At 36.6% G+C, this 23,762-nt stretch overlaps 4 protein-coding genes across 5 annotated transcripts; 2 read left to right on the forward strand and 2 right to left on the reverse strand.

The window, feature by feature from the left end:
- The first annotated feature begins 1,451 nt into the window (after window positions 1–1,451).
- LOC126624578 (phosphoglycerate kinase 3, cytosolic-like) lies at window positions 1,452–5,158 on the forward strand. The gene is made up of 6 exons (XM_050293641.1): window positions 1,452–2,080; window positions 2,829–2,906; window positions 3,029–3,289; window positions 3,661–3,978; window positions 4,132–4,290; window positions 4,718–5,158. Exons 1-6 carry the CDS (start codon window positions 1,664–1,666, stop codon window positions 4,925–4,927), a joined length of 1,443 nt encoding a protein of 480 aa, XP_050149598.1. The 5' UTR covers window positions 1,452–1,663; the 3' UTR covers window positions 4,928–5,158.
- Window positions 5,159–5,378: 220 nt separating this feature from the next.
- On the reverse strand, window positions 5,379–7,102 carry LOC126624579 (uncharacterized). Its single transcript, XM_050293642.1, has 2 exons — window positions 6,070–7,102; window positions 5,379–5,951 (listed from the first exon to the last, which is right to left on the reverse strand). Exons 1-2 carry the CDS (start codon window positions 7,060–7,062, stop codon window positions 5,628–5,630), a joined length of 1,317 nt encoding a protein of 438 aa, XP_050149599.1. The 5' UTR covers window positions 7,063–7,102; the 3' UTR covers window positions 5,379–5,627.
- A 2,772-nt stretch (window positions 7,103–9,874) lies between these two features.
- Window positions 9,875–13,169, forward strand: LOC126624586 (phosphoglycerate kinase, cytosolic-like). Its single transcript, XM_050293654.1, has 7 exons — window positions 9,875–10,037; window positions 10,150–10,361; window positions 11,269–11,346; window positions 11,445–11,705; window positions 11,898–12,215; window positions 12,300–12,458; window positions 12,728–13,169. Exons 2-7 carry the CDS (start codon window positions 10,167–10,169, stop codon window positions 12,920–12,922), a joined length of 1,206 nt encoding a protein of 401 aa, XP_050149611.1. The 5' UTR covers window positions 9,875–10,037; window positions 10,150–10,166; the 3' UTR covers window positions 12,923–13,169.
- Window positions 13,170–15,358: 2,189 nt separating this feature from the next.
- Window positions 15,359–20,454, reverse strand: LOC126624580 (uncharacterized). Of its 2 annotated transcripts, none has more exons than XM_050293644.1 (13): window positions 20,342–20,454; window positions 19,507–19,716; window positions 19,216–19,266; window positions 18,818–18,948; window positions 18,579–18,695; window positions 18,331–18,450; window positions 18,006–18,094; window positions 17,476–17,642; window positions 17,310–17,363; window positions 16,327–16,436; window positions 16,036–16,149; window positions 15,792–15,926; window positions 15,359–15,714 (listed from the first exon to the last, which is right to left on the reverse strand). In XM_050293644.1, exons 2-13 carry the CDS (start codon window positions 19,681–19,683, stop codon window positions 15,687–15,689), a joined length of 1,293 nt encoding a protein of 430 aa, XP_050149601.1. In that variant the 5' UTR covers window positions 19,684–19,716; window positions 20,342–20,454; the 3' UTR covers window positions 15,359–15,686. The 2 variants fall into 2 exon arrangements, with proteins under 2 accessions (XP_050149601.1, XP_050149602.1); XM_050293645.1 differs by lacking the exon at window positions 20,342–20,454 and adding an exon at window positions 19,852–19,935.
- Between the last annotated feature and the right edge of the window lie 3,308 nt (window positions 20,455–23,762).

A 23,762-nucleotide genomic window follows, 5' to 3' on the forward strand; every position in this document is an offset into this window, starting at 1 on the left:
AGGCAAAGCCTTCTGGCAAATTTGACAGCAGCTGTCAAATCCATTTAATATTTTTAATAGATATAATGGAAATATAATAAATATGGTTGTGTATTTTAAGAATTTGATTGGTTGCCTACATTAATGGACCCCACAAAGTGATTAAAAAATTTTAGAATGACATTATTATTTGACATATTGGTTGGATCAAAAAATTATACAAAATACCAAATTGCCACATAAGCCATCAAATATTAATTTAATGTTTTAAATTTGACATCTCCTTTAAAGATGCTCTCATATGTCAATCCATATAAGATTGACATATCGATTGGATTGACATATCGGTTGGAACTCGCTCCTACCTTCAAATTTGATTACAAAGCATTCCATCTAGGATTTGACATCTCATTTGGAGATGGTCTAAAGCATTTCTACTCAAACCTTTAATTCCTTACCTAAAATGGGATAGCAAGTTTAACATGCAATGAGTTAGGTCAATTAGTTATGACATTGTATCGGTTTTTTTAGACATCGATTACGAATCTCAAATTTTGCAAGTCCAACTCTAAATACGAAGTATAAGTAATAAGAATGAGAATGAGATGAAATCAAATAAATTACATGAATTAATTAGAGAACTGTTATTAGCTCTTCAAAAATTTCATTCTACATTCATCATAAGTATATTTTTCTTTCTAATTATAGAAAGTTTAGATTAACAATTTCAAAGTCTCATTTTGCAATCGCAATTCTCATTAGTTATTTATAAATACTAATTGAAATAAAAGTGTGGAATAAAAATTGAGATTGGGTATCGATTCTTAGGGATTTATGTCATGGCAATGGATTGGAACAACCCTTTTATTTATACGGTGTATAAAGTACATGTCTGTGGATAAATTTTATATAGCGTATTTGATGCATAATGTGAGATGTTGATCCACAAAATATAAAATTTATTCAAATTATGCTAAGCGTATTAAGTTATAAGATCATCGTTTAGCGGTTAAGATGTCTAGAAACCTTCTAATTTCTCTTACCTTTGAACTCGTGTGTTATTTAGACCACTAATGAGGATAATCACTCTCGATTTAGTGAGCGGTTCATAATCATGACATGTCTAACGTAAACATTTCAAATATGTTTAGTTTACTTAACATTAATGGATAGCAGTTTCTCATGTGTTCTAGGTAATATAACCATAAATATAATCGTAAGGGTAATTTAATAACTACACACTATTACATAGTTTAATTTTTATATGTAACAATGCATAATTGACTTGTAACATCGACTTTCTGACTTACTCTATACTAGAAAGATTGGAGGAGGACATGGAAGAGGGGAGAATGGGAGGGACTTGAAAATGAGTCCAAAGGGCCCATCCATTCTGTGACACTGTTTTTGGAGAAATGAATAGTTGTTGTGATCATAGGCTGATTCATTTAACACCCATCATATCACAGTTGCCACTTTTCTCAATCTCTCAAAAGCATCGAACACTTAGAACCTCTCCCCAACGATAAGGAGAAATCCACAACCCCCACACATACCGCCCAATCAGTCCCATTGTTCTTCCCGTCCACATCTCTCCCAATCCACAAAAATCGAAAAAACCACCCCATTAACCTCTCATCTCACTCAGTCAACCTCCGTTTACTATCCCACACCCCCAACAGCAATGGCCTCCACCACCGCACCCACCACCTTCTCCCTCCTCCACTCCGCCACTGCTTCCACCTCCCGCACCCGCGCTTCCCTCTCCCATGTCTCCCTCCCCTCCTCCCTCAAACCCACTGCCCTCCGCCGCCTTGGCTTCTCCGCTGCCGACCCCCTCCTCGCTCTTCAAGTAGCTTCCAAAGTCCGATCCTTTGGATCCGGCAAAGGGGTCAGAGGCGTTGTTGCGATGGCGAAGAAGAGCGTCGGGGACCTTTCGGCGGCGGAGCTGAAGGGGAAGAAGGTGTTTGTCAGGGCTGACTTGAATGTGCCTTTGGATGACAGCCAGAACATCACCGATGATACTAGAATCCGCGCTGCTATCCCCACCATTAAGCATTTGATTGAGAATGGGGCTAAAGTCATCCTTTCCAGTCATTTGGTATGTGGGTTCTTTCAATTATGTGCTTTTTGTTACCGGGATTTGCTTGTTTTCTCTGTTTTTTATGGTTTCTTTGTCAAGTTTGCTGAAATGGGTTCTGTTAGTTATTCTTTTTTCCCTTTTGATTGATTTGGAATTGGGCTGAAGTCGAAATCTTTGGACATGTGCTTGTTTGTGTAAAAAATGTATGAGCTTTGAGTTGTGTTTGTGGCCTCTTGAGAATTGAAATGGTTTGTGTCTGATTCTGGGTTTGTTTTGGCTTGATTTCGGTCCAATTGGTTTATTTAGTTTTTACAGTTTTATTAATGTACTAATTTGGTAGCTTTTTTCTCTGAACTTGTTACAATGTGGATTACCAAAATTATTTTGCGTCATTGGTTGGAATTTTTTGTTTCGGACTGATGAAGTTGATAATTCTGTTTGAGATTAGACTATTAGTTGCATTTGCACTATCACTACCAAGAACAGATGTGGTTTATGTCTTCATCTTCCGATTTGATATTTAGGCAGATCTCATCAGTTATTGAATGATGTGATGCAATAAATCTGTGGTTTTTCTTAAAACACCGGCTTTCTTTCATTGCTGATTAAGAATTTTCTTGTATGTTTTCAGTGTTGATGGTTGGGGCTATGTTTTCAACTTTTATGGTGCTTTATGATTGTAGTTTTGTTTGTACTATTGGCATCTCTTTGTTGCCAAATACAATGGTATTTGATGCAAGCTGAATCAATGTGCATTTTATTTCAGGGACGACCAAAAGGTGTGACCCCAAAATTTAGCTTGGCACCTCTTGTACCTCGGCTTTCGGAGCTTCTTGGCATTCAGGCATACATTTTTATTAAGAAGTAAAATTGTAATAAGAAGACAAATCAAAATGGCAATAAATACGGGTGTTTAGTGAAACTGATTTTTTGCTACTTCTACTTTTGTTTGCATAACTGAAACAGGTTGTCAAAGCTGAGGATTCTATTGGTCCAGAAGTAGAGAAGCTGGTGGCTTCACTTCCTGAAGGTGGTGTTCTTCTTCTTGAAAATGTGAGGTTTTACAAGGAAGAAGAGAAGAATGATCCTGAGCATGCAAAGAAGCTTGCCGCCTTAGCAGATCTTTATGTTAACGATGCATTTGGGACTGCACATAGAGCTCATGCCTCAACTGAGGGAGTCACAAAATTCTTGAGGCCATCTGTAGCCGGTTTCCTTTTGCAGAAGGTGAGGGGTCCCATTCTCGTATCTGCTGTATTATTGGCCATAAGTTATTCTACTGTTTTTTTTGACCTTCAAGTAATACTGATTTCGTAATTTGAAGCTTTAGTTAAAACCAGTCAAGCTAAAGTTGTATTGGGATTTAAGTATCAACTCAAGTTGCTTAATTGGGTTGGGTTTTCACCCCTGCAGATGTTTTGCATGTTGGTAGTTACTAAGATATCTTTGTAATGAAAATCATAAATTTCCTTTTGTGTTTACTTCCTTACAATAACTATGGAACTATAAATGTGATCGTTCCACTGTCCAAGCCTACCTCCCTTCTTTTCTGTATGAACTCCTGGTTTAAATGTTAATGTTTTATTCATTCTTCTTAGGAACTCGACTATCTCGTTGGGGCAGTATCAAGCCCCAAAAGGCCATTTGCTGCCATTGTTGGTGGTTCAAAGGTCTCATCCAAGATCGGAGTGATTGAGTCACTTTTAGAGAAGGTTGATATCTTACTTCTTGGTGGAGGTATGATTTTCACATTTTACAAGGCACAAGGTCTCTCGGTCGGTTCATCTCTGGTAGAAGAAGATAAACTCGAACTTGCTACATCACTCATGGCAAAGGCCAAGGCAAAAGGAGTGTCTCTTTTGTTGCCCACTGATGTCGTAATTGCAGACAAGTTTGCTCCTGATGCAAACAGCAAGGTTCATTGTCTTAACTGACCTTTTACAATTTTATTCTTCGGTTCACAACCTAACACCAAATGATCTCAGCAATAATATTACTGTGCTAATGTTTTATTAACTTTGATCAACACTCCATGCGGAAGAAATGACGAGTTGGTTTTGTACTTGCAGATTGTTCCAGCTTCAAGCATCCCTGATGGGTGGATGGGATTGGATATTGGTCCAGACTCTATTAAGACATTCAATGATGCACTGGATACCACTAAAACCATCATCTGGAATGGACCAATGGGAGTGTTTGAGTTTGACAAGTTCGCAGAAGGAACAGAGGTATGCAGGAATTTTTTTTCTTTTCTGATTTTTACCTGTTCAGTGTTGATATATGCAGTTCCTATATGTATCTTCTTACAAATGCGTACTGTGTCGAGAAAAGTTGTCTTGGAATGTAGTAAACTCCATATCTAGATCCTCCAAATACAAGATAAATAGTTCTCGCATTTACTTAACAAAGTCGATGCTCACCTAGTTGCCTGATTAATCTACTATTTGGCTTTTGTATCCACAATGAACTCTCCATTTAAGTTGACGTGTAGTACTAGTATATCAGTTTGCACCGTTTAAGTTTAGTTTAATATATTTGACTGTGTAGTAGATTTTTGTCGGAGGAAATTTTTAGCTTCTCTTCCCGTTAGAATTACTCTTTGGGAATATGAATGTGATGTGAGTGGTGATGCAAGTTATACCTCTTTCCTTGCAGTCTGTTGCAAAGAAGCTTGCAGAACTTAGTGGGAAGGGAGTAACAACAATCATCGGAGGTGGAGATTCTGTTGCGGCCGTGGAGAAAGTAGGAGTTGCTAGTGTGATGAGCCACATATCAACTGGTGGTGGTGCTAGTTTGGAGCTGTTGGAAGGCAAGGAACTTCCTGGTGTACTTGCTCTTGATGAAGCCATACTAGTTCCTGTGTAAGGACCTTTTTTTTTTCCTCTGCATTTTTTTCCCTGCCCACCGTGTTGGTGTTTAATTCGAGTCTGTAAACAAGAAATGGCGTGTAGGAAGATGTGAGTTCGAGTTGTAAATGTCTAATGTTACCTTTCATATAAGGTCCCAATATGTCTCTATATAAAGTTTCCATAAGAGATGGCGGGGAGGGACAAAGGCAGCCGTTCGATCAATCTAATAAATTTGTTCTTTGCAACATTTTCTTTTTAAAATGTCTCATGGTTGATTCTCTATCTCAATCACAATTTGTTAACCCCTGCGCCTATGGATTTGGTTTCTGGTTCGACGTTACAATTTTCCAAGCTGCGAAAATCAAACATTCAACGGACTGACAAAGTACAATCTTCATAAACTGTAGTTAGTCCTTGTTTTAGAACAAAAAAAAAATTAAAGTTCAAAACCTACGTTCGTCATAGTATTAGAAAATGCGTACGTATTTTGTTTTTTCATGTCTGCTGTATGTGAGGAAATGATGCCAACATACAAGAAAACATCAAAATCTCAAGGACGCCATGCTGTGAAAAGCAAACAAATAATCCATCCTTTACAATGACAAAAACATAACATTTATCGCAACGACAACTACGATGCATTCTTTCATATTTCAAATCTCCTGACCTGATGCGAATGTGGCATTAGAAAACGTCTTAGCAGTAAACAAAGAAAATTAAACAAAATCAGCCAAAGATTGAATCGAACTAAGTAGGGAGCTACCCCTCGAGGTCGTAATTATGTTGAAGTGAATTCCTTTCGACATCACTTCTGTTCTCAACTCCATCAGGTCATCATATACATCCGTCAGGTCATCATGTGCATCGAAACAGTGAGGATAGTATATGGTCATCTTCTCTAAATCGTGAGCATGTTCGAGAATAGAATATGCGGGCTCAATATCAGGCTCATAATCATCATATGGTATGACTACCTCCTTGGCTTGAGAAATAAATGAAAGATCTTGCCATTTCCGATCGTCCATATTTAACCATAGAAGCTGAAAAGACAGACAATCAAGTAAATTGGATGAAAACAAAACATCAACGAAATAAATAACGAGTTTGTGATTAAAACGTGAATCAATCTGCTTAATTTGTGAAGTAGTGTTGTCTTACCTCAAGAATATCTGGATGCAGAATAAGAACTTTAACCTTGCGGATGCTACAAAGAAAATCAATTAAGATATCATGGTTACAGATCGGAATTGACGAAGAAATCTCAGCCTTCTCCAAGCACATTAAGTTTCCAAGATTTTGGCTAGTCGTACATTCCCCAAACCATTCCAAACACTTGAGGTTTGGAGCATAAATGTTGACCCATTTTTTTGTCTTCCTCCGAAGCTGTGGATTTAAATGTAATTTTTTCAGTCTGTCACCTGAGATGTTAACATGGCGTTCGGGGATGTGGTAAAAATCAGACTCATGCCAAAATCCACAATCTTTAAGAAGTAATTCCTTCATGGAAGTGCAGCAACATGAAATCCACTTCAAAAATCGATCATCTTCATCCTTTATCGAAACATCTTTCAACCTCAGGTAATCGAGATTAGACAAAAAATCGATGAAGGGCACATCACTAATCGTGCACTTCATGTCCACAAGCAGAGATTTCAACGATTTACAGTGTAAGATGGAAGCAGGAAGCTCTCCAAACCTAATATAAGTGACAACAAGATGAAGCACTTCAACATTGCACCTCACAGCAATTTCAATCCATTCCCTCAATCGCAATCGGAAATCCTCATCATGGTCGTCATCAAAAAAGCACCAACGAAAACGAAAGCATTGTATCTTAAGATGCACCCCACGTTGAATGAAGAACCTTTTCAAAGAATTGAAAACCTTTTTGTTCTTTCGACGAGTGGATATATCCACACCAGAAAAGTCATGAAAATTCAAGTACGGGGTCGATATATAAAACTCTCTGCATGCTTTGGACACGCAGCCAACCCTAGTAAGGTCTTTGAAGTTGAGGCGAGACATAATTTCATGAGCGATCTCGATCGGGAGATTACTGAATCTATCCATCCTACTAGTTTTTCTCTTTCTTATTCGGTTGCGACTCCGACGATCGGTACTACGAGCATGATCAAAACTTGCAGTGGTCATTGAAAAAGCAAAATACAATCGCCGGTTCACAGACAGGAAAATCAAAACCACGCAACTATGTTTTAGGCGGAATTAGGGTTTTAGGCTGGTTTTATTGTCTAGTACTGGGCTTCTTTTGCTTGTCGATCTGAGCTTTGTTCTAGGCCTTTCGAGTGCTGCATTTTTTTTTGTTGGGCCTTTTGTTCGCCCCAAGTTTGTATTTGTTTGTGATTTATGCTTTATCTGGATTTGAATTTGAGATTTCTTATAACATTAGTGGGATGTTTGCTTACTTGAATACGAGAAGACACTGTGACAAGAACAAAAAATAGTGTTGGAATGCTGGAATGCATGCAAGTCATATCTTTTGTTAAAATGCATGCATGAAATAAACATGTTGGATGACTAGTGAAGTTAGGCTAGTCAACCTTCTTTGTGTAAATTAGGCAAGTTAGGCAAGTTAGGCTTATGTTCTCTTTCTTTTCCTATATAATGTTTCATCTTGTAATTGTTTTGATATGAAATACACATAAAAAATTCTACATGGTATCAAAGCAGGAACTCGAAATTCCTGGCTCTGTTGATCGTTTCCGCTAAGTTTCTTTTACTCTAAGCCAAGATGGCTGGAGAACATTATGAAGCTGAGTGCTCGATGGATGCTCTGTTGATCGTTTCCGCTAAGTTTCTTTTACTCTAAGTCAAGATGGCTGGAGAACATTTACTCTAAGCCAAGATGGCTGGAGAACATTATGAAGCTGAGAGCTCGATGGATGCTTTAGCTCTACCTAACGTTGTTCAAGTTTGTGGCACGAAGCCATTATTCTTTGTTTGCGGCATGAAGCCAGCCATTATTCTTTGTTTGCGGCACGAAGCCATTTCAAGTTTGTTTGTTTGCGGCACGAAGCCATTACTGTTTGTTTGCGGCACGAAGCCATTTCAAGTAGGAATTTGGTAACATGGCGCAGCAAGAAGCAAAGCGTTATTTTTACTAAACCTCTTCCTACGGTTTAGTTCATGCGCATTCTGTCCAAGCTTGGCTCAAGGAATCCCCTCGATCCAGCTTGAGGGGGAGTGTTGGAATGCTGGAATGCTGGAATGCATGCAAGTCATATCTTTTGTTAAAATGCATGCATGAAATAAACATGTTGGATAACTGGTGAAGTTAGGCTAGTTAACCTTCTTTGTGTAAATTAGGCAAGTTAGGCAAGTTAGGCTTATGTTCTCTTTCTTTTCCTATATAATGTTTCATCTTGTAATTGTTTTGATATGAAATACACATAAAAAATTCTACAAATAGATCGGCAAGAACCGAAAAGTTTTGGAATAGCGACAACAACAGGAATGCGATTCATACAAACTACTCCACCTAATCCACTTCATTCTCGATTTTTCAAGTATGAAATTACAAAATTTAATGTGAAATGTGAAAAAGATATTTTGATTCTTAGCGTGTTAGCGATCGAAAGTGAAGTATGAACTAAAATAAATCTGATACCTATTCATGGTAACTGGTAAGGAAACAAATAAGTCATAAGATTCATCATCTTACCCATATTTATATAAGAAGTTGTCTATTTCATCAAAGGATATCCACCAGTCAAAAGGACATCTCGTGATGGCATGCAGCATGCTCACTTTAATTAATAGTTGAAACGTTGCTGTATGATGCCATAACCTGTAGGTGTCTCATCTCAAGATGTCCGTGCCCAATCTTATTTCGAATATGATAATTTTACACCTAGGAAATTATATTTCAATCTGAAAAATATTTTACAAGAGCCATAAATCTATTCCAAATTAAGATCAATATAATTTATAGGAAGCATATTGGAACTCGAGTAAGCTAGCGGCACGAGATTATTTTTGTTCATCAAATTGAAGGATAGCGAGCATTAGCACTAGGGGAGGGTTCGGTTCGGTTTTTTTCGGCTTGGTTTCGGTTTCAGTTTGGTTTCTTTTTATAAAACCTAATTTTTTTAAAATTTGAAAATTGGTCTATGCTCTGCAGCTTTGCTTACATTTTTTCCGTTTCAAAGAAAGTAAAGGAAGGAAAAAAGAGAAAGAGAAAGAAGATACAAGAAGAAACAAAGAGAAAGGAGATGTAGGGAGGGTCAGGTGGGGAGAAAAGAAAGGAAGAAAGCAGAGGGTCGGATGGGGAGAAAAAAATGGAAGAAAGTAGAGGGTTGGGTGGGGAGAAGAAAAAGGACTTGGATTATGGGTTAATGGTTGACCTAAAACAAAAGCTTAAAACTTGGGTCTAAACCTAAATTGGACTTGGAAAATATAAACATTCAAATATTAAATAAATAAATAAACTTAATTATATTTAATTCGATTTGGTTTGGTTTTGTTTGGTTTTTGAATCATCGAAATCGAAATTGAACCAATAACTTTCGGTTCAATTCGGGTTTCTTACTTCGGTTCGGTTTTTTTGTTTGGGTTTTTTCGGTTTCGATTTCATATTCGGTTCGATTTTTTTTCGGTTTTGGATTTTTCCGACCCATCCCTTATTAGCACCATGTTAATTGTCGTTGAATGAGTGGTTTAATATATGTGCTACACATTTCAAAGTTTACATTCATCCAACATCAGTTATTGTAGTGACACGCTATTTGTAGACACACTACTTGATCAACTGACTTAGTCTACAATAAGCAAAAGTGACTATTTAGGATGCCAAGAATATGCCAAAACATATTCGGTGAAGAAAAATAAATTTTATATCAACAGCACAAAACCATATACTGCCAGCCCATGGTTTTCCCTAAGGCCAGGTCCAGAGAAAGAAGAGTGGAGAATCCTTGAGCTCACCGTGCTGCCCAAGATAGCAATAACTAGGTGCGCTCCTAACAAAAAAACTCGCACGTGTCGTACATCCCACGCACCAAATCCTTTCTTTCCTCTATTAAAAAAAAAAAAAAAAGCCCTCTCTTACTGTCAGTCTCCCGGTCTTGTTCATCGATCTCTCACTCCCAAAAGGTCTCAGCTTTGTTTCTGTAAGCCCCTAAAAACCCAATCTTTCACTTCTTTTCGTATTTATTTATTGAATACTTGATTTGGGTTTTTTTAATTCTGATCGATTTCTACTGTTTTTGGATTGTCTTGAAGGTGATTTTTGTGCTGCAATGGCGACCAAGAAGAGCGTGAGTACTTTGAAGGAGGCCGAGTTGAAGGGGAAGAGAGTGTTTGTGAGGGTTGATCTCAATGTTCCTTTGGATGACAACTCCAACATCACTGACGATACTAGGGTACGCGCCGCCGTGCCCACCATCAAGTACTTGATCGGCCATGGCGCCAAAGTTATCCTTGCTTCTCACTTGGTAATATTCCTTACCATTTTTACTATTTTAGAATCTGGGTTCTGTTTGTTTGGGAATCAAATGTATGGGTTTGTGTTGGTTTGTAAGATTTGTGTGTTTTGAATCGATTAGTTTCTTTGTTGAAGTCGTTCTGAATTCTGAAAATTACTGATTGGATCTGCTTTGCATGGTCAGCTTGGATCTTATAAGTTTGATTGATAAGGATTGCGATGGATTTGCTGCTTGATCAATGTTGATCAATTTGAAGACCCCCATTTTGTTTTACCATTCTATATGTTTTTTAGTTATCGTATTATTTTGACCATATTATTTGCTTTAAGTTTGTGCCCAGTATTGGAGTTTCGGATAACTTTTAGTTTACTTTTATGTATTCGCTGATGTTGCATCTTAGTTAGGATTGTGTCTGGTTTCATCTGTCTCATTGGTTTGTAGCAGTGACTGTTTGCTGTTAGTAATAACCGAATACTGACTCCTAGGATTGATCCTTTGAAGGCAATGAATGATCAATATGGATTGTTTACTTTGAAAAGTTGGTTTCTTTAAAACATCTCTTTTGATGACCTTGGCAAGTTGTGCAGCTCTTGCGGGTGCTTAAGTAGTCCTTGAAGTTATAGCTTGCTGATTCGTTCCACTATTTCGTTTATTGTGCAATTATTATCATTTTTGGACTTAGCTGTTTCATTCTTTCTGCTTATTTCATCCTCAATTTCTCTGTTTTCACTTTTCACTGCTTCTTTTACTTTTATAATACTTTTTTTCTAAATGCCTAGATATAGTGGGATAGATTTGTGTTGCAAGATCTGGTGAATGGTTTTTATGTTTGTGTTTATGTTCTTATTTTCCGAACCAATTTGAGGTAACCTTTGAAAGTTACTTATGAAAATATGCTCTGGATTGTTGTTTTTAGGGACGTCCCAAGGGAGTAACTCCCAAATACAGTTTGAAGCCTCTTGTGCCCAGGCTTTCTGAGCTCCTTGGACTCGAGGTTTGTATTTTCTTAAACATTACAATTTTTGTCCGATGGTTTTTATCTCATGGAAAGCTCTATTTGATCATAACGTATTTATTTATTTTCTGTTACAGGTTAAGATTGCCAATGACTGTATTGGTGAGGAAGTCGAGAAATTAGTTGCTCAACTTCCAGAGGGAGGAGTTTTGCTCCTTGAGAATGTTAGGTTCTACAAGGAGGAAGAGAAGAATGACCCTGAATTCGCCAAGAAGCTTGCTTCACTTGCAGATGTTTATGTGAATGATGCTTTTGGTACTGCTCATAGGGCTCATGCATCAACAGAGGGAGTGGCTAAGTACTTGAAGCCTTCCGTTGCTGGATTCCTTATGCAGAAGGTATGTCAGTTTTAACTCACCAATTGCACTTACTTAAACCATGAATGCTCCACCGCTCTACTTCTCATTGAAGTTATTCCCTCTTAAGGATAATGGCGGTCGCAAGATATTTCACACATTTACTTTTCATATATGGTACAACAATTTTTCTTGTTATGGTAACCCCATGTTTTATTCATGTGGTGCTATCAGGAACTTGACTACCTTGTCGGTGCCGTAGCAAATCCTAAGAGGCCATTTGCTGCCATTGTTGGCGGTGCAAAGGTGTCATCCAAGATTGGAGTGATAGAATCCTTGTTGGAGAAGGTTAACATTCTCTTACTCGGTGGAGGAATGATCTTTACCTTCTACAAGGCCCAAGGGCATTCAGTTGGATCTTCCCTTGTGGAGGAAGACAAGCTTGATCTTGCAAAGTCACTTCTTGAGAAGGCCAAATCTAAGGGGGTTTCTTTTCTCCTCCCAACTGATGTGGTTATTGCTGACAAGTTTGCTGCTGATGCAAACAGCAAGGTCAGTAGTTCCTCTCCGTTGTTTTGATAACTATCACAGAAATGTCACGTTTATGGTTTCTCAAATGCTTATGTTTTCCTGCAGGTTGTGCCAGCTTCTGCTATTCCAGATGGTTGGATGGGATTGGATATTGGACCAGACTCGATCAAAACTTTCAGTGAAGCTCTGGATACCACTCAAACTGTTATCTGGAACGGACCTATGGGTGTTTTCGAGTTTGAGAAGTTTTCTACTGGGACTGAGGTACATAATAAACTTAATTTCTGATGATTTTTGAACCATCAGGCAATATATTGTGTTTTTACCCCATCTATGGAAGCTTCCATGCTTTGATAGCCATTACAATTTCTTATATATCACTTATGGGTCGTCTGATAAAATGTAGATTTAGATAGATTTTCTTATCTAAAAGTAATCTTATATAACTGTTTTGGGACTTGAGAAACATCAATTCATATAGATTTTATAAATTTAGGCACTGATTATGAATCTAATCCATTTCATGTCATCAGGCAATAGCTAAGAAGCTTGCAGAGCTGAGCGGCAAGGGGGTGACAACAATCATCGGAGGTGGTGACTCAGTTGCCGCTGTTGAGAAGGCTGGGCTTGCTGAGAAGATGAGCCACATCTCAACTGGAGGCGGTGCAAGCTTAGAGCTCCTCGAAGGCAAAACACTCCCCGGAGTCCTTGCTCTTGACGATGCTTAAGCTGAAAATTTCTCAGTTTATTTTGTGCATTTCGTTGCAGTTAAAAATGGTTGGTTTTCAACCCGAATGGATCAAGTGAAACAGAGCTTATCTTGTAGAGGCTTATAGGGGTAGAGATTTGAATAAGTACCGTCTTGGGATTTACCATTTTACGTGGGTTGGATATTTTTTGGAACAATGTTAATGATCCGAAGTGTTGCTACACTCGATGTCAGTTTGCTATGGAAAGTGATGTTTTTGGTACCAACTTTGTCGTTTGATCGTTATAATGTTGTATGATGGTTTGATTTAACGAGAAATTCTACGGTGTGCTGGTGTGATGTCTTGCAACGTTTGTTCATATTGTAACACGTGAAATAATCTGTGACTGGTCATTGTTATGTTGAAGAGTTTTTCAAACCTTATTGAGTGGTTGAAATCTCGAAGTGTGTGATGAGCCTGGCAGCAACCCTATCTATCTTCGATATTGTCAGCATCATGTCCTTGGGGAGTTTCAATTGACTCTGAGGGTGGAATCGGAATTTGGTATTTACCAAAGTTAAAGTGGAGAAGTGTTCAAGTTGGCATAGCAATGCAAAAATTAGTGTCAAGTCTTAATAGTATAGGGTCTAAAGTGAAAATCCTTTTAAAAATACAAATAAAAAATAATTTTCAAAAGCATAGGGTCTAAAGTGAAAATAATTGTAAAAGTTCATATCGAAAGTGAAACGGAGTTGATTCATACATGCACTTACCATGAAACACATTATATTCATAATTTTTTATACGTTCATGCAAGTAGTCGATAAGTCTTTCTATATATCTTGCTTAATTCTTTTTTTCAAGTTGGACTCGTTCATTTTATTAAAAAAAATGTATACCATAACTTTTTGTCAAAATGATTGAGATATTCGAGGAAACTAAAATAGAACAATGAGAGAATGTGAGCTACTCAATTTAGTACCCTTTAGGGTAGGGTCGATCCTAATATTTTGGACGCCTTGTGCAAGAGTAATAGTTGAAGTACTTTTCTTAAAAAATTCAAAGTTAATAGATATTATATATGCTAAAACGTTGTGGCACTATTCATTAATAGTGAAAGGGTGAAACTGTCCTCGGTGTCTTCTTTGCTTGACGTAGTGTGAAAAGCCGGTTTTGGCCATGCATGCCACACGTCTTTCATCGTTACTCTCTACTTCATCTTCTTCACTCTCTACTTTGGGTTTCCTTTTTCTGCTTCGCTAATCTATTGTTTTTCCCTGTCTTCATCACGCCCTCTCATATCCTTCATTTTTATTTCACTAAAAAGCATCGGAGGAGATCCTGCCTTTGATTTTTTTGGGATTTAGTTTCCCGTTGCTTTTCAGAGGAGTCGTTCGTTTGGCGAATTCTTGGGAAAATCCAAGCTATCTCCCGTTCTAATTCAAAGAAGTTTTATACCACATCAAAGCTTTGGCTTCCGTTCTGATTTGAAGAAATTTTAAACCCAGAAAAGCTTGGTTTCTTGTTGAGTTCTCCCACATTTGTCTCGGGTTTGGTTTTTGGGTTTTCCTTTATTTTAAATCAACTTTCTATTATTTAATTATTTTTATTTGCCATGTCATAAAAGTATGTGAGTCTTATATTCTAACAATCAATTTAATAGATGACTAAAAGATGACTATTGGTTGTATAACATTGAAATAAAATAGTAAGTAATATATAAGATTGAAATGTTTTAAAGTTATCGTACGATGTTGTAATTGTACCCAAACTTGAATGAGCAAAATGTAACTTACCCAATTTATTAAGTATGACTTTTTTCGTATTTAAAATATTGGGCTGGAACACTTAGTCCTAATTTTTGCGAAGCCTTTTGTGGCCGCCCAATCCACACACCCTATATGATGTTGGAAAACGAAGAAAGATAAAGAAAATAAAATGTTTCAAATTTGTAGACAAAATGTTGAGAAATATTGGATTCGATCGATATGACAACGGAATAAGCATCAAGAAGTATTTTGGCGTCAGAATTAGACATATAATATGTTGTTTTGAAAAGAATTGTGAGCATAAGAAGACTAATGGTTTTACCATGAGCCCATCGTGTCTAAGATCATCCGAGGTTGTTTAGGCTTTCAAAAATACATTTATTTTTTTGTAATAAAAATTAACCTTTTCATTTGTCGTCCGATTAGTGTCATTTTGATTTTGTTTAATTACCTAAGACCCTTGAGCTTCTCCAATGCATTTTGATTATGTTTATTTAAGCTGTTGACTTGTATTGTAATACCATCTTTCACGAAATTTATATTGAACTTGTTGTAATACCATCTTTCACGAAATTTATGATTTTTTTAATACAATGTATTTACACTAGGACGTGATAGGAAAAAATTGGCATCGTTCGTCATCCATAAGATTCAAACCTAAGATCTCAACACTTACAAGTGAATAAAAATATCAATTGTAAAACTATGTTTCAAATGGATTTTAAATTTAATTAGAGGTATTATTTTTAGAGCCAAATGTGTGACTCATCCTATTGCAAATGCAGCAGAACTATCATCTTTTGAGAAAACAGACGCATCAAAGTGTTAATATTAGGTACTCGGACATAGGTTTTGCCAAAAACAAAAAGTAGCTCTCCAAAACTATCACAAAAGCAATTCATCAAGAGAAAACCAACTCTAAATCCTTGCAGCATTTCCTCAATCCATTCGAGTTTGTCACGCATGCTTCTGCTCAATCCGGAGGACGGAACCCTTTATAATCGAAGGTGGCAACGTACGTGGTTTTCGTCAGCTTACATGATAGTGCAGCTCCCGTACTCCCTACAACGAAAAGGTTGATTCATCAGTCATAAACTGAAGATTCTGAATGTTCACAAGTGAAGTGAGATGGTACGTACTCTCGAAACTTTTTCACGTCTTCATAGTGGCTCAAGGCTTGCTCAAACTTGAGCCACTGCGGACCTGAATCCTGAGGATTCACATTCTTTGGCCCCAAGATATAAGCCTGAACAACGAACTCCGGAGTTCTTGAGCTGCTCGTTTATTATGACCATCAAATTAGACGTAACGTGGTCAATGATGTCCACATTAGGCAATCGAAAAATTATTTCCAGTGACAAATAAATCCTGTAACATACTTACCTCCCTTCATATTCCGCTAACCATACTAAATAGGCTGCACCAAAGTACATCGAGAAAAATGGCTTGCTAAGATCATCACCTTGATTAGGATTATATGCTCTAAAGCCCATCTCGCTGCACACAACGCGGAAGTTTAAATGTATACTAAAAACTGAAAATAATCTGCTTTAACATTTCCAAACACTGGAACAATCATGACAAGCTAAGATCTTGATCTCTAGACAGATTGCTATAAACTTTATGAGCATGCTTCTCAGTTCCAATTAAGTTCTGTTTAGGAGATTGACATACTTGTAGAGCCATGAAGCTGTAGAATAGTCGATTCCCATAATTCCAGCACGTGGTCCGACACCATTCAGGAAACGCAAGCTAATAACCTCTGCAAGAGCACAAAGAACTGACTGTGCAAAAAATAAGTCCCCCGAAAAGAAGAATAACAAAGTAAAAGACAGTGAACGTTGGAGTCAAAGAAGTGAACCGAGTGAGGATAGAAATGCTTATGAAACAGAAAAACACAACGAAAATGAAAAATAGTTTCGTTATCTTCCAGGCTTTTACATATCTCAGATGAAGAATCAGGTTGTAAAAACTGTTGTGCCTTGGAACATTCGATAGTGCGGAAACGAGATTCAGATTACAACCTCATCAAATCACACTCAGTTGAACAGAATAAAATACAAGAAATAAAGACACTAAGAAATTTACGAGGTTCAACAAAAACATGCCTACATCCTTGGAGAAATATTGCTCTTCACTATGAGAATAACTAGTACAAGTACACATGAGTTAAATCAACATAACCCAATCCTGAATCCCTTGCATACCCACTCATAGAATTTTTCAAGAATCTCACTCTACCCCAAGAGTTCTTTCACTAGAATACTTTTCACTCTAGCTCTCTTAATTTTCTCTTAACCCATGTTCAATCATTCCCATGGGAGAGCCGAATGCTCTCTCCACCTTAGGATGCTTTTCTGGCTGCCATCTAACACACGGCAAGCATGCCTAATGCAAGCATTTCCTTGCATTAAATAAAGGCCAAGCCATCACATTTCTTGCATAATGCTCCCAAAGTCAAAAGGCAAACCCACTTTTGCTTTTACTTTCCAGCACTTGTGTGCAACTTTCAATGCAGCCCACACCATGTGATATTTCCACTGAAAGCAAACACAAATCACTTCATTGTTGCCAGCTCAAAATATGAGCCAATCACAACAAAAACCAGTGTCGAAAACAGTCGAAAATATATTTCACAACTTAGAGGTTATACTTACAGGTTTAATTGGTTTTGTACTGAAGTGTTTTGTGAGTATGATATCTGCAACTGTCTGCAAGAAGTCAATATCATTTAGGTGACATGTTAAGGTTGATTTCACTCACAATGCAAACCGAAAAAATATAATCGTAAACTTCAAACCATGGTCTTTTCTAAATTCGTACCTTCAGTTCTACACGAGAAAGATATGGTCTTTTCTTTTCGTCAATGGAAAATCGTACTTTTCCCTTTTTCTCTCCAGTCTTGGTCCACTCTTTAGAGACGTCATGACGATTCCACATTTCCTCCATGTCTTCTGGGGACGCTCTGACATCCCAATAAACATGATGACCTGATCAAATTTTCTCGGCTTAGTAATATAATGCAAATGAGGAATAAAAATGACAGAAAATTCTTGAATTTTGTATGACAAAGCTAAGAAGAGGATCTACATTCTTGAGGAAACCTATATATTCGGGACTGCATTCTATCAGAGGACAAACAAAGAATCATCAAACATCGTAAAAACACTTATCAAAACAAAACATGTTTGGATTAGTACCATCCGTGGCAACTCACGGACTGCCATCTCCACAAATGTTCTCTTTACAATGTTCATACTAAACAAAATATAATATATTTTTCTAAAACAAATTTATCAGTTGAGCTGGCGCGAATAACTGTAGCACGCTCTGTAACTGGAAAGAGGACCAACCTGCATCGTGTGAGGGTGCAGACGGCGCAGCATGATGGGTTTTAGAAGCGGAGCCATGAATTGGAGATGGATGACCTTCAAAACTTTTTCTGCACAAAAGGTGTGATACACCATAATCAGCTCTGGAATGTATCTGAAAAACTTTAGCTTCTACTTAACAATTATTGAGACTTCATAATTCAACAAACGCAACACATTGTTTTCTTTTCGCTACAAATAAAGGAAAACATTTCAGTGCATCATTACATTGTCAAAAAGAAAATTACTGTTACAAAAAATGCTTAAACCAAGTTCCAGATTATAGTGATAGAGAGAAGATAGCAACCTGGATGGAAGACTTTCTTTGACTAAGCGATACCGTTGCCAATATGGCAAAGTTGATTTGTGAGTTGCCTTCTTGGTACCACCTTTATATGCCCTAATTATGAATTCTTCACTTCTTTCTCTACAAAGACGGACGTATATATCAGTATCGAATCTTAGAAGATGGATATAACCAAGTCCACATTCAGAGGAGACACATGTAACAAGATACAAAAAATGATGAGACGAACACTATATTTTGTAACTCACTTGTTCTCAAATTTTGCTAACCATTTAAGATACGCAGCACCAAAATATACATTTACAAAAGGCTTGAACAGAAGATCGTGATCCCCTTGAACATCATATGAATGGTAACCCAAATCACTGCAAGAAAGTTTTACTTACAACGTCATTGCACCAAAATTACATAAAAAGTAGATAAACAACATTTCTGGTCCATTTAAGAGTCACGTTCTCAAGATCAAATCAGTTCATATAGGTCGTACCTAGCTAGCCAGTCAGCTGTTTTTGGAAAAAGTTGCATGATCCCTACAGAGGTGGACTTAGCTTTTTTATCATACCGCGTAGCAAGGGGTTGTCTATCACTTTGAAGGTCTGCAATAGCACAAATCATATCCTGCAGCAAAAACAAAAGCCAAAATAAAGGGAACGAAAAGACTTGGCCGCATAACAAGGGCAATGTTTATTGTCCAGCAGAGATTGAAGCTGCATTCTCAGCAGCTGATGACTCAATTGCGAAGACCAGATATATATGCCACTGAGGAAGAGTGCATTCTATTATTCTTTTGGACGGAGGAAAAAGTGAGTTCAATGCAATCTGATTAAAGCACATTATGGAAAAGGGTAAAGACTAGCTAATCTGTTCTTATCATAGAAAACTTACAGGATCTATTTGTGAACCAAAATGCCGGCGGATGATGATCTCAGCCACAGCCTGAAAAACAGCCATATGATGCAAGGTAAATAATTCAACAAATTCGGAAGAAAATGGTCTGCGCCTAATTTATTCCAAAAGAATTCTCTTTAGCATTTTTTACTGTCGTTCCCCATAAGGAAACTAAGAGTTGTAAAAGAAAATGTAATTGGCTAATTGCCTAGTCTCATACGTCAAAACTTCTTAGTCAAACTTATAGTAAATCATTTCCTTCAATGTAGTTAGAACTGTGCGCTTCACCTTCATTTCGGTCTGTGTCAAATAAGCATTTCCATCGGGATCGCGCGAGAGGTGAACTTTCTGGCCTTTGGTCTCTCCAACATCTAACCATTCTGCAGCCACACAGGGACTACTCCACAATTCTTCCAGGTCGTGGGGATCAACACAGTCATCCCAATATTTATAGCTGGCAGCCATCCTTGCAATTTTGTTGGATCTTTATCCTAGCATCTGATATACACAAGAAGATTAATTTCTTATAGCAGTATTCATTAAGTGCCCATAAATAAATACTCTTGGAAAACAACAATGTGAGAAACAGAAAAATCACACAAAGTTTCTTAGTAAGAATGAAAATTCTCATACCCCGGATTTCCAAATTAAATCCAATACTGTGCAATTCATCGCAGCCTTAAGACCAGAATTTAATTCATTTCTTCCCTAAGACCAGAATTTGCAACGTAAATCAATCATATTTCAGTCTTAACAACATCCGAAGCCCAAAACAAATAACCACCCCGTCAAAAAGCTGCAGTTTTTCACCATATTATATATATATATATATGATGAACTATCAACAGATCTATATTAGACCCCATAACATGCCAACCCAAAACAAGCACATACAAATACAATGTACATGCATATATATACAAATTTTATTCCATGCATAAGTAAATTGGTGATCTCTAATCATATATGTGACGTTATGTTGTCTGATTGAAAATCAACGTATTTATGTGTCGTTCTATATTATTACTTTCAAACATCATGATTTAGTATAATCAACGATTTTAACAACATAAATAGGAAGATAAATTTTTCAAAGAGGCAAAAGAGTTTTGGAGTGGATTACCAGCGGCAAGAGGTGCAATGAGAGAACAGATTTTGTATTTATCTTTATTTTTTAATTGTATGGTCTCTCGAGAGAAGGGTATGCTGGAATGTTATATGAAATGAAGGAGGAAGACGGAAGGTGGACAAATGACCATTGTTGCCGGAAAGTTATGTGGCAATTACTCATCGTTGGGGGAGAGCTTGTCAGAGAATGACACTTGGCTTTCCATGTCTAACCAATGCTGAAACTTTCTTCGTCTTCCTTTACACAATTAAAAATTTTCTGTTTTTGCTCTTTTCTTTTTCGTGATATAAACTCTATATCAAGTCAGGCAAAAAAAAAAAAAAATTATATCAAGTAAAAAGATAATTTGTAAAAAGTTAGTAACTTAATTGGTTAAGAGAATTTATTTTTACATTTGAAATTTTTAGTTCAACTTTCTCCTCTCAATATCGTTTGTATAAGAAGTTAATTTTTTTTGTTATGCCTTAATAAATTATCAATTTTATTCTAACATTAGTAGTAAATAAATAATTTTGGTTTACGAAATCATGAGTTCAAAAGAAATTGAATACAAAATACAAACACAGACAAAACCTCAAGAACAAATGATAAAACTTGGAAGACAAGAAAACTACTACCAGCCTAAAAGCTAATTAATTAACCTAAAGTGCTGCATTTCTTACACGTTTGCCAAATTCGATGCATGCAAACCTAATTACTCTATTAAGTATATTAACATTTCACATCGTGTGAAAGAATTACTGACAAATTGGAAAATATAACAAAATTGTATGGTGACTTGCAATCTCGCATACATATGATGCGATACCAAAATCTCTACACCAATAATCTAACTTCAACATAAATTAAACTATATCATTTGTGTATATACTATGTACAATGAGTACTAGAAATCTATGGCCGTGTTACTATTTTTTATTATTTTTAATATAAGAGAATTAGAGATAGAAGGAAGAGAGATGAGAATAGTTGACAGGAGAGTAAAACAACTTATACAAAATGATCATATCTGTTCCACTGTTGTTTTGTCTTATAATTTAATTTTCGGGCATGTTTGAGATTGTTTTTGAAAGGAGTAAAATCACTTTTTGACAATCATAAGTGTTTTCGACTATGTTAAGTGGACAATTTTGAAAGTGCTTCTAGATTAAGTAAGAAGTTTCTTCGATAAGTACTTCAGTGTGCTTTTTAAGCAGCACTCGAATTATTAATTAAAATCCCTAGATATTTCTGAATTTTGATAAAAATACTTTGTAAGCGTTGTGAGTATAATTGTTTTCTACATAAGCAATTCCAAACAGACTTTTCATCCCCCAACTTTCAAAGAATGTGGGCAATGAAATTGGATGACAAACTCCCATCTCATGATTTTGATATTTTCTTGATGATTTGCTGGGCTCTTTGGGACGCTAGGATTAAAAGCGTTTGGTCTGACAATTATGACAAATGTGCTGGTCGCTAGGGTCATGGTGGCATGAGTTTGTAGCAATAAAGGAGCCTTTGACCAATTAGTCTCCGATTGGAAAAATTGTGGAGAATACAAAAGTTTTGCTTTCAATGATCACTGAGGTTAGCTACACCTACACCCCTGTCCACCGCCAAGTTAATGGCGTCGCCCATCACCTTGCCCGTTATGCTCTCACTGTCGAACTCCCCTGTGCTTGGTTGGATTCTCCACCAAATTTTATTCTGGATTTACTCTTTCGAGGATTGCAACTTGATTTAAGCCTGCTTCTGCCGCTATATTGTGTACTTTTTTTCTTTTTCTAGTTGATTGAAATTTGCTATCGTTTCTTTTTATTTATTTGAAAAAAAAATAGAATTTTCATCCTTGTATAAGCTACTTGTTTTACTTTCTTAATTTTATTTGTGCGTTGAGTGGCAATGGCAATCATATAATCACATGCATCATGAGTTCCCAGGACAACTTTAACATCTTGATTAGTAAACAACTACTCATATGTGTGTTGATTTCTTGTTATAATGTAGGCGTCTAATTACAATTATAATTCGAATATAAGCTTATAACCAAGTAGGCTAGTGGCTATTATTGGTGTGCTTATATATGATGGGTAACTTTGAATGTTACTCTTCCAACAACATTCTTTGTTTCGAAAGCCTTCTTTGGAATCCATAATCTAATCAATAAGTTGTTTAGACATCTATATCTTCGTATCAAAATTCATATATATATATATATATATATATATATATATATAAAATAGACAAAAGAGTCTTTGATAACTTTTCTTAAAACAATTATATAGATGAATAGCACGCAAATGCATCTATGTACAAGTTGCGAACAAAAATTTAGTAATCCCACTAACCTTCAACGTTCTTAATAGGTGCTTTCAAATAAGGGTTCAATGTATAGACAAATAAGTTAAATCACATAATCAGTCAACACACTTAAATCTAGAATATATTGAGATTTATACCTAATAGTTGTTAACGAAAGAGACCGAGTACACTGCCACCATATTAGCTGCTAAACCCCTTTCATAAAAGTCTCTCTTAATAGAGGTAATTTACATGTGTTATCGACTATATGTATGGTCCCTAAATTAGGTATATTTCATTAAGGAGTAAATAATATCCATTTCATTATCATGTTGGACATTGTCATCATGTGAAAACAAAGTACCCGTTGACATCAAACAGATGTTTTGTGTATTGGTCCAAGCTTGTGCGGTTGTGCCTAAGAAAATGCCATGACCTAATGAGACAACAAACAAATCATGTCATCCCCGAAAGCAAGATTGCACTTGTTACTTTGTTAGCATATATATGCCTTCCGGCTATTAGCTTCCAACTCTATTGCCAAGACAAATGTTAAAAGTTTTTTTAGATAGAAATTGAGCACGAAGCGCACATAAAAATTCAGTTTATTCACTAAGGCATTTCATTTAACACTTGATGAGTTTGTTGTCGTCAGCCGTACCAAGTTGCGCACATGTCAAAAGATATTAATATATACTGAAGTAATATGCTAAGTGCTATTGAGAGAATTTCTAGAGTGATGTCAACGGAACATGCGAGAGACATTTTGTCAAATATTTGGTGGGCACAAAAAAACCCCACCAAAAATAGGAGTTTTAACTAAACACTCATGGTACTATTTACTTTTAACGAAAAACCACATTTTTACATTTTTCTGATACTATTCACTACACCTTTATTTGTCATTTTTCATTAAAACTAAAGCTTTTTTAGACTTTTCATTAATTTTCCTATCAAATATTAGAACTATCATCGAAAGACTTTCACATGTATATTTTTCAGACTCCAAATAATTCTACCTTGGTTCCGATGTTCATCCGTCGCTGGGTGTGCGGGTGCGTGATCGATTTCTCTTCCAACTTTTAGTTCTTAGTCTACATCAGATTAAAAGAGTGTTAAAATGAGTCGCGAA

This window comes from Malus sylvestris, chromosome 5, assembly GCF_916048215.2.
Source record: "Malus sylvestris chromosome 5, drMalSylv7.2, whole genome shotgun sequence".
NCBI lineage: Eukaryota > Viridiplantae > Streptophyta > Magnoliopsida > Rosales > Rosaceae > Malus > Malus sylvestris.

Excerpts from the sequence above, each read along its gene's own strand:
- LOC126624578 (XM_050293641.1), top strand. The coding sequence starts at position 1,664 with ATGGCCTCCACCACCGCACCCACCACCTTCTCCCTCCTCCACTCCGCC. Across the intron at positions 2,907-3,028 it reads CGGAGCTTCTTGGCATTCAG|GTTGTCAAAGCTGAGGATTC; the intron begins GCATACATTTTT and ends TAACTGAAACAG. Across the intron at positions 4,291-4,717 it reads AGTTCGCAGAAGGAACAGAG|TCTGTTGCAAAGAAGCTTGC; the intron begins GTATGCAGGAAT and ends CTTTCCTTGCAG.
- LOC126624579 (XM_050293642.1), bottom strand. The coding sequence starts at position 7,062 with ATGACCACTGCAAGTTTTGATCATGCTCGTAGTACCGATCGTCGGAGT. Across the intron at positions 5,952-6,069 it reads TGCATCCAGATATTCTTGAG|CTTCTATGGTTAAATATGGA; the intron begins GTAAGACAACAC and ends CTGTCTTTTCAG.
- LOC126624586 (XM_050293654.1), top strand. The coding sequence starts at position 10,167 with ATGGCGACCAAGAAGAGCGTGAGTACTTTGAAGGAGGCCGAGTTGAAG. Across the intron at positions 10,362-11,268 it reads TTATCCTTGCTTCTCACTTG|GGACGTCCCAAGGGAGTAAC; the intron begins GTAATATTCCTT and ends TGTTGTTTTTAG. Across the intron at positions 11,706-11,897 it reads CTGGATTCCTTATGCAGAAG|GAACTTGACTACCTTGTCGG; the intron begins GTATGTCAGTTT and ends TGGTGCTATCAG.
- LOC126624580 (XM_050293644.1), bottom strand. The coding sequence starts at position 19,683 with ATGGCTGCCAGCTATAAATATTGGGATGACTGTGTTGATCCCCACGAC. Across the intron at positions 18,095-18,330 it reads AAAGAAAGTCTTCCATCCAG|AAAAAGTTTTGAAGGTCATC; the intron begins GTTGCTATCTTC and ends CCTTTTGTGCAG. Across the intron at positions 15,715-15,791 it reads GACGTGAAAAAGTTTCGAGA|GGAGTACGGGAGCTGCACTA; the intron begins GTACGTACCATC and ends TTTTCGTTGTAG.